Raw genomic sequence first — 10,311 nt, forward strand, 5'->3', positions numbered from 1 at the left:
CATGAAAAAATAGAAGAAAATATGAAATATCTCTTAAGAAAAACAACTGACCTGGAAAATAGATCTAGGAGAAACACCAATTAATAGATCTAGGAGAGACAATCTAAGGATTATTGGACTTCCTGCAAGCCATGATGAAAAAAAGAACCTAGACATTATCTTACAGGAAATCATAAAGGAAAACTTCCCTGATATCTTAGAACCAGAAGGTAAAATAGCCATTAAAGAATTCATCCATCATCTCCTAAAAAAAGACCTCAAAATCAAAACTCCAAGGAATACCATAGCTAAATTTCAGAACTATCATACCAAGGAAAAGATATTGCAAGCAGCCAGAAAGAAACAATTTAAATACTGAGGAGTCACAATTGGGATTAACCAGAATTTAGCACCTTCCACCTTAAAATATCGAAGGGCCTGGAATCTGATATTCTGAAAGGCAAAGGAACTTGGATTACAGCCAAAAATAAGCTATCCAGCAAAAATGAACAGTATCTTTCAGGAAAGAAGATGGACATTAAATGATATAGGTGAATTTCACCTCTTTCTAATGAAAAAAACAGAACTGAACAAAAAATTGGATCTCCAAGCACAGAATTTAAGAGAAGCATAAAAAGGTAAAAAGGAAAGAACTCTTGAGAACTATATTTCCATTATGAGTTTACTTAGAGAATGTGGGGTATAATTTGATTTTATTATGATAATATACAAAAGAAACTAGAGGTAAAAAGGGGATCATACTGGAAAAAAGAAGAAAAGGAGGTAAACAGAAGTGGTTAGCAGACTGGATTTAGACTGGATTAAAAGCCAGAATCCTACAATATGCTGTTTCCAAAAAAAACATATTTAAAGAAAAGTGATACATACAGAGTGAAGGTAAAGGGTTGGAGCAGAATATATTATGCTTCAGGTGAAAGGGGAAAAAAACAGGGGTAGCAATCCTGATCTCAGATCAAGTAAAAGCAATGATAAATCTAATTAAAAGAGATAAGGAGGGAAACTATATCTTACTAAAGATTACCATAGATAATGAAGCAATATCAATACCAAACATATATATGCACCAAGTAACATATACTTTAACATATTTAACATGTATTGGACTGCCTGCCATCTAGAGGATAGGAAGAAGAAGGGGAAAATTTAGAACAGAAAGTTTTGCAAGAGTCAATGTTGAAAAATTACCCATACATATGCTTTGTAAATAAAAATTTTTTATTTAAAAAAATAAATAAATAATGTGATGGCAAATCAGCCACCTCAAGACTATATTTATATATACCCATATGAGTTCAGAATTTTCCTCCAATGCCACATTTCAAGAAGAAAGAAATCATGACTTCTTTCTTGTGGAACATGCCAGTGGGAAATGGACTTTACTAAGCTAGAAAATCTTAGAATGTGGCCTCAGTAATGAATATATTGCTTCTAAGGACAAGCCTCACTAATTGCAGAAATATTTATTTCCAGAAGGTTGCGGAATAAGTGGATAGAGAACTAGCCCTGAAGTCAGGAGGACCTGAGTTCAAATTTGGCCTTAGACAATAAACACTTCCCAGCTGTGTGACTCCAAGGAAGTCACTTAACTCCAATTGCCTCAGTGCTGGGGCACCGGGGGAGGAGGAGGGTAAAAGACCCAGAATAGACACTAAGTCATAAAAGTCATGAAGACCATCTGCTCCAGAAGAGACAGATTGAAGCCTGTTTCCATATTTCATAGGAGGGAGGTCCCCTCTCTAATGAAATCCCAAATTTTTTAGTCATTTAAGTATAAGTTCTACAAGTTTCCTACTCTGTATCCTTGCAAATGCCATCCTCCCTTTTAAGGAAAATCACATAGACTTTCCTTAAACACTATTATTTGTTCCTCTGTGTATAATTTTAAAATGGGAATTAAGCAACATCGAGAAAACATGTAGCAGGAAGAGTTCATTAATCTATTGGGATGAGGGTCACTGTTTTTACAAGACTAATCACTGGAATCCAGTATTAGGAAAAACTGTAGGTGGAGAGACTTGGGAAATTTAAAAAAAAAATAAGCTAAGCTTCAATCAGAAGATAGTTCTTATATTATCATTATTTAATCCTCTGAATCTTGGAGAGGGAACTTTCTTTGCTAATCATAGATATCTCACTGACAACATGAGACAAGTCAGAGTATTGGTTTAGGATGAAAGGATCTGAAGTCCCCAATTTTCTATTTCTCCTGTGTAATCATTTACAATCCTTGTGTTTCAACTTCCTCATCTGAAAAAATGCAAGGATTTAATTGAATGGCATCTAAATTTCCATTTGAATCTAGATTTTTTATCTCAAAAATTTAATTGTCTGTATGAATTTATCAAGTCAATAACAATAAGCAAGATTCCCATTTTTGCTAAAGGTTATATTTCCAAAAATTTTCTTGAAACACGTCTGGAAGGTAGATAGTAGAATTATAGAAGAGTGAGTTCTGTCCTGCTTCTTCAAAGATAATGGCAATATATATGCAATACAATACATGGAAATTGCAGAGATGTGGATTCAGGCTTGATATAAAAAATATTCCTAATAAATAGCAAAATTCAAAATTTTAAATGGGCTGCCCAGGGAGATGGTAGAATTGTTTTCCATCTCAGGGAGGTAATAAAATAGTGGCAAATGTCATAAATTTTTTCCACTTAATGCACCTGCCCTAAATCTACCCCAATAACAAAGTATTTAGAATTACATCTCAGCTGAATTTGTCAATAATGGGAAACAAAATGAACTCTTCCATAGCCACTATACTATAATCTGAAACATGCTTTGATCAACATACTAAAAATATGATTCAAGAAAAAGAAGAGAGAAACTATTTTTCTGACCTTAAATATACTTTATTTTTATACAGTAAGGTTTTCAGAATCACAGATGGTTTCTAGTCTTTGGGTGTCAGCCTAGTAAACCGGAGATGATCTCAAGCATCCCTTGCAACTCAAACTTTATGAGTCACACTAAGCCCATGTGAACCATAATTTAACAGAAATTGTATGAACCATTTCAGCCAAGATAAGAAATTACTTGTAATAAAGTAACTTCCTTTGAAACAAGTAATGCTTTGATAACTTCATCCATTGAAATGCATTCTGATCATCAGATTGAATCTTTTTGTTGTTTGAATTGGATGCTGTAACACTTCACTTTTAGGCACATGTCAGAAGAGATCAAAGATAGAAATCTCTTATATACACTGTAATAGTCATCCTTGCATTTCATAGTGTTAAATAACTGGAAGAAAAGTTGACTCCCTTCAATTAGGTAATGATTAACAAGCTATCATCACATGAACATAATGGAATACTGTTATGCTGTAAGAAACAATATGAGGAAAACCACACATGAGGAGAATTATAAGTAGTGATAAAAAATAGAGCAAGCAAGACCAAGAAAAGAAAATGTACCACAACTACCATGATGTAAGAGGGTTTGTGGGTAGTGAGAAATATTAAAAAAAAAAGAACATCAATAAAATATTTTGAAGATCTTAAAGGGAAAGCAAAATTGAATGCAAAAAAAATATACCCGAAAAGCAATCTTGTTAAATTACATATGTATTGCAGGTGTTTAATTTCCATTATGAAATATTTTCATATATACATTAAAGATTAATTCTACATAATGGAAGTCCATATTTTCTTATACAGTCTTCTTTTCTTTTTCCTTTAATATGGAAATATATTTGTGGATAATTATTAAGTTTGAAATAAGGAGAATTTTAAAATATTTAAAAGATTGATCAAAGAAGTCCAGATATCAGGAAAAGATTAGCAAAATACATCTTTTGGAAGATGGGGACTTCCTCTTATTTCTCGAATTTTATCAAGTTAGAGTTTCTTTGCTTCTATATGTCAGACAGCCCAGAATAGGAAGAAATTGGCCACTTTTATGACATAACAGGAAATTTGGATAGGGATGGGTGAGGAGGCTCTTACTGTAGCACTAAAATGGGAAAAGGGGGGTCCTGATTTCTCCAGTCTTAGTGACCCCTTCAATGCCTGTATTTATTTTTATATTTTCTATTCACTTTTCCATGTACATATATGAACCAAGTAAATTTTGGTCTTTGTGTCCCAGCTTTTAAGATGATGACTGGCACAGGGTAAACACATCACAAATGTTTGTTTATTGAATGACTGAGAGGGCAATCCTAGATTAAGAACTGGAAAAAAGTCAGATTTCCCAACGTCATTATATTATAATGTACAAAACTGAAACTCAGAGAGGTTACATGGATGACTCTGAGTCATACCATATAAGTCATCCTGGTTTTCTTCAGGGCTCAAAAGAAAAGACTTACACTCAAAATTCAAGACTCTGTTACAATATTCAGCCATTTTACAATCAAATTCAAGATAATTATTATTGTCAAAGTCACAATTCATTTTTACATATGCATTTTCATTCCCTTCCCAAGTTCAATTTCTTCCTCCACAAACTCTTCATGGCATTCTTTACGTCTGCATTTCTCATGGTATAAATAATGGGGTTCAACATTGGAGCAACCATCGTGTAGAACGCAGACATGAGTTTGTCTTCAGTGAAGGTGGAAGAGGGCCACATGTAGAGAAAAATAGCAGGACCAAAGTATAAAAGGACAACAGTGATGTGGGAGGCACAAGTGGACAGGGCCTTGCGCCTCCCCTCTGCTGACTGGTTTCTCAAGTGAACCAGGATGACAACATAAGAAGAAATCAAAAAGACAAAGGAAATCGCAGAGGATAAACCACTATTGGTAAGCACAATGATCCCCTCCACAAAAGTGTCAGTACAGGCGAGCTTGAACAAGGGATGGAGGTCACAGAAATAATGGTCAATCACATGGGGGCCACAGAAGGGCAAGTGGACAGTAGTGAGAATCTGAATCATGGAATGGAACATTCCTCCTAACCAGGAGCTAAACACCAGCACATGACACTCAGGGCGGCTCATGATGGTCATGTAGTGCAGGGGTTTACAAATGGCTACGTACCGGTCATAGGCCATCACTGTGAGCAAAAGGATCTCAGCCACCCCAAAGAAGTGGAAGAAAAAGATCTGGGTCATACAGCCATCCAAAGAGATGGTTTTATTCTCAACCAATAAACCAGAAATGAATTTAGGAACAATAGTAGAGGAGTAACAGATCTCTACTAAGGACAAGTGGTTAAGGAAGAAATACATGTGAGAGCTCAGACTCTTGCTGCTGTTGACAGTTAAGATGATGAGGCCATTGCCCAGTACTGTGGCCATGTACACAGGAAGAAAGACCACAAAAGAAACTCTCTCTGCTTCTGGATCCTGGAAGAGTCCTGTGAATAGTAATTGGGTCACGTTGTTTGTAACAGCCATGGAATCCAGTCATATCAGATCAATGCTAAAGAAGCTCAGTAGACCTGAAATAAGACAAATGAAGATTAGGCCACTGGAACTATTAAGATAGTTTCCTTTAACAAGTATAACAAACGGATAACAGAATAGCAAACACAGTCCCTGCTCTCAAGAAGCTCACATTCTAATAAGGAAAGATAGCATATAGAAAGTTTTTTAAAGTATCTGCAAGTCAGTTACTTCAAAAATGTGAGAAAAATGAATGAAAATTTATGATATTTAATCTGACTTCAGAAAATTAATATATTAACAAAAACAGTTGAAGTTAAATCAAGATTTTTCTTTTGCAGCATGATGATTGTGGAAATATGTATAGAAGAATTACAAATGTTTAACATTAGATTACTCCATCCAGGTGAGGGGTTGGGAGGAAGGGAGGGAAAACATTTGGAACACAAGGTTTTGCAAAGGTCAGTGTTGAAAATTATCTATGCATTATGTCTTGAAAGTAAAAAATTTTTAATAAAAAACAAAATTTAAATCAGGAAATAAAAATAAAGGAGAGAAACATAAGTAACATGTAAAAATTTTATGTTTTTTTAAATACCATGATCAAAGAAAAGAGCTCATTGAGAATAAAAACAATCAATAATAAATAATAGTCACCCTATATGAGCAAAACTACAAAACACTTTCCACACAAATAAAGTCAGATCTAACCAATTGGAAAAATATTAAATGCTCTTGGATAGAGCAAACAAATATAATAAAGATGACAATATTACCTAAACTAATCTATTTATTTAGCGCTATTCCAGTCAGACTCCCAAAAAACTATTTTCTGACCTAAAAAAATAACAACAAATTCATATGGAAAAACAAAAGGTCAAGAATTTCAAGGGAACTAATGAAAAAAATCAAATGAAGATGGCCTAGCTGTACCAGATCTAAAATTATATTATAAAGCAGCAGCTACCAAAACCATCTGCTATTGGCTAAGAAAGAGACTAGTTGTTCAGTGGAATAGGTTAGGTTCAAAGGACAAAATAGTCAATAACTTTAATAATCTAGTGTTTGACAAACCCAAAGACCCCAGCTTTTGGGATAAGAACTCACTGTTTGACAAAAACTGCTGGGAAAATTGGAAATTAGTATGGCAGAAACTAGGCATTGATGCACACACTTAACACCAAGATAAGGTCAAAATGGGCTCATGACCTAGACATAAAGAATGAGATTATATCAGTTTCAATTGATCAATGGGACAGAAGCAGCTACACCCAAAGAAAAAACACTGGGAAATGAATGTAAACTGTTTGCATTTTTGTTTTTCTTCCCGGGTTATTTTTACCTTTTGAATCCAATTCTCCCTGAGCAACAAGAAAACTGTTTGGATCTGCACACATACATTGTATCTAGGCTACACTACGACATATTCAACATATATAGGACTGCTTGCCATCTAAGGGAAGGGGTGGAGGGTGGGAGGGAAAAATCGGAACAGAAGTGAGTGCAAGGGATAATGTTGTAAAAAATTACCCTGGCATGGGTTCTGTCAATAAAAAGTTACTAAAAAAAAAAAAAGAATGAGATTATAAATAAATTAGAAGAACATAAGATAGTTTACCTCAGACCTGTAGAAGAGGAAGGAATTTATGACCTAAAAAGAACTAGAGATCATTATTGATCACAAAATAGAAAATTTTGATTATATCAAATTGAAACGTTTTTGTACAAACAAAACTAATGCAGACAAGATTAGAAGGGAAGCAATAAACTGGGAAAATATTTTTACAGTCAAAGGTTCTGGTAAAGGCCTCATTTCCAAAATATATAGAGAATTAACTCTAATTTATAAAAAATCAAGCCATTCTCCAATTGAAAAATGGTCAAAGGATATGAACAGACAATTCTCAGATGAAGAAATTGAAACTATTTCTAGTCATATGAAAAGATGCTCCAAGTCATTATTAATCAGAGAAATGCAAATTAAGACAACTCTAAGATACCACTACACACCTGTCAGATTGGCTAAGATGACAGGAAAAAATAATGATGATTGTTGGAGGGGATGTGGGAAAACTGGGACATTGATTCATTGTTGGTGGAGTTGTGAACGAATCCAACCATTTTGGAGAGTAGTTTGGAACTATGCTCAAAAAGTTATCAAACTCTGCATACTCTTTGATCCAGCAGTGTTACTACGGGGCTTATACCCCAAAGAGATCAAAAAGAAGGGAAAGGGATCTGTATGTGCACGAATGCTTGTGACAACCCTCTTTGTAGTGGCCAGAAACTGGAAAGTGAGTGGATGCCCATCAATTGGAGAATGGCTGAATAAATTGTGGTATATGAATGTTATGGAATATTATTGTTCTGTACGAAATGACCAACAGGATGATTTCAGAAAGGCCTGGAAAGACTTACACGAACTGATGCTGAGTGAAATGAGCAGGGCAAGGAGATCATTATACACTTCAACAACAACACTTTATGATGACCAATTCTGATGGACCCGGCCATTCTCAGCAATGAGATCAACCAAATCAGTTCCAATGGAGCAGTAATGAACTGAACCAACTACACCCAGCGAAAGAACTCTGGGAGTTGTGTATCTAATTTATATTTTAATATATTTAACATCTACTGGACATCCTACCATCTCGGGGAGGGGGTGGGGGGGATGTATATGGAGCAGTGGATAGAGCACCAGCCCTGAAGTCAGGAGGACCTGAGTTCAAATCTAGTCTCAGACACTTCACACGTCCTAGCTATGTGATCCTGGGCAAGTTACTTAACCCCAAAGTCTCAGGAAAAAAAATAATAATAATATGTGACAGAGATGGCAGGGGGAGATAGAACACTGAGCATGGGAACCACACAAAGGCCAATTTGTTTATACCCTAGAGGGAGTAATATAGTAGAAAGATAGCCTGGAGCCATGATGGAGAAGGATTCAAATATGAAAGAGACTTTCCTTGGAATCTAGGGGCACTTATTCAGATTCAGGAATGAAAGAGGAAAAGAACAGATTGACTGGGGTGAAGAGAAAACTGGAAGGTGAACTAAGGAGAAAACAAGACAAGAGGGATAACAAGAGAATGAAAGAAGAGTAAATCTTTCTCCCTCCATTTAATCCACAAATATTAATCAATTACCTACTGTGTATCAGACAGTGTACTGGGCTCTTGTGCCCTAAAGATAAAAACAGAAGCCTTTAACCTCAAGGATTTTGCATTAATTAGTGGTAAATAATATGACCCCAGACAAGTAAACAATGGTCATTCTGGTGGGATTTGCACTGGCTTCCTTAGAAGAAGGCCTAAATCACTAGAGATGCTGGGAGTTGCCGTTTTCTTGAATCCTGGAGAACACAAGCTACTATGAGATCAAGAGGGAAGAGTGGAGTTTTCCTTTGCAAGAAGAGTTTTTCATGTCATCATAGAGAGAAAGAAGAAAAGCTGAAGAGAGAAAGTGGGAGAGAAATGGTAGGAGAGAGGGAGTAATGGCAGCAACAGATGGAGGAGACTTTCTAGCAGATGAGGATTTGTGAAGCTTTTACCTTCTTCCAACTAAATGCTCAGCTTCTGGAGAGGATCCAGCAGTGAGCGAATGACTGATGTCAACTGGATGAATCCATTCTCACTTTCTCCACCTGTTTTATTGCTTCATGAACTGGCAGCATAGTTCATTACCAAGCATTTCTTTTAGAAATAAACTTTCCATATTTGTTCATTGTTCACAATGATTTGCTAGATAAAAATGTAATGTATGATAAGGGTGTGAAGGAAACTTTAGATAATTGAGTCTCCCAAATTTGGCCTGTTGAGAAACCTTCTTTCTTGCCTAGGAAACAAAATTATCACCTGGAAGTTCAGAAATGGGAGGATTTTATTAATAATATGTATTTTGATAATTAATGTTAATAATAATAGAATAATTAATATTTAATATGTTCTATCTTTTCAGAGAATATAAGCTACAAGGAGCTAGAACTCTCTCCTGGAGGACAGAAAATCTTTTTTCCTCCCAGCTAACAGGTCAGGGGCCTAGGGCTTTTCTCCATCCCCCACCAGCAAAGAAGGCAAATAAAGGAGAGTCCTAAGCTGGAAGCCAGGGGGTAGAATTAAGCATGGCAAAGGATGCTCAAGTCCACCCTCTTCCTGGAAAGTAAGAAACGATCTTCATCTAAAGTACCTTTCATGGTGACATGGACTGGGAGGTCGAGGAAAGCATAAGAGTGGAACCTACTCTGAGGCCTTAAATCTGGGAATTTCAAGTGGCAGTGGTGGAGGAAAGACATTTGAGGCATGTGTGTCACCTGGGACATAGAAAGGCAGGATATAAAGTACAAGGAATGGCAAGTAAGCCAACAGGGAATAATCTCCTTTAATATATAGCTCAGGCATCCTCTGCTCCTTCTGCCTCAGTTTCCTTATATGTGTAACCCAGGGTTCACACCTGGTACATTTGCATAAAACTTTCTAATTGGTGGAGAGAATAATACTGTCAACCAGATGGAAGTGATACTGTCTAACCTACAGATGGTCAGAACCAAACAGGGCAGGCTAGAGACAGGAGAGTCAGGAATCAAACAAAAGTTTAATTTCAAAGCGAGGGAATCGGTTTGCCTCAGTTTCCCAATCTATGAAGTGGGAATAATAATAGCATCTACCACCAAGGGTGTTGTATAAGTAGAGAACACAGCTACCATTTTATCTTCTGTGAAGATGTTTGAGGACCATATGTAGATGAAGATGCAGGGTACAAAGAACAAAATTATCTCAAGGTCATGGGAAGCACAGGTGGAGAGGGCTTTATACCTTCCCTCCAAGAAGTGGGTCCTGAGGGAGAACAGGATGATGGCATAAGAGCCCACAAGAAGGAGGAAGCAATTCAAGGATATCACCCCACTATTGATCACCACAATGACACCCACCACATAAGTGTCTGTGAAGTTCAAATGAAATAATGGAGAGTTAA

General features: G+C 36.2%; 1 protein-coding gene across 1 annotated transcript; it reads right to left on the reverse strand.

Moving 5' to 3' along the window:
- Positions 1-4,339: 4,339 nt before the first annotated feature.
- LOC116419895 (olfactory receptor 4B1-like) lies at positions 4,340-5,349 on the reverse strand. The gene has a single exon (XM_031942435.1). The coding sequence runs from the start codon at positions 5,347-5,349 to the stop codon at positions 4,420-4,422; it is 930 nt and encodes a 309-aa protein (XP_031798295.1). The 3' UTR covers positions 4,340-4,419.
- Positions 5,350-10,311: the final 4,962 nt, after the last annotated feature.

Source organism: Sarcophilus harrisii, chromosome 6, assembly GCF_902635505.1.
Source record: "Sarcophilus harrisii chromosome 6, mSarHar1.11, whole genome shotgun sequence".
NCBI lineage: Eukaryota > Metazoa > Chordata > Mammalia > Dasyuromorphia > Dasyuridae > Sarcophilus > Sarcophilus harrisii.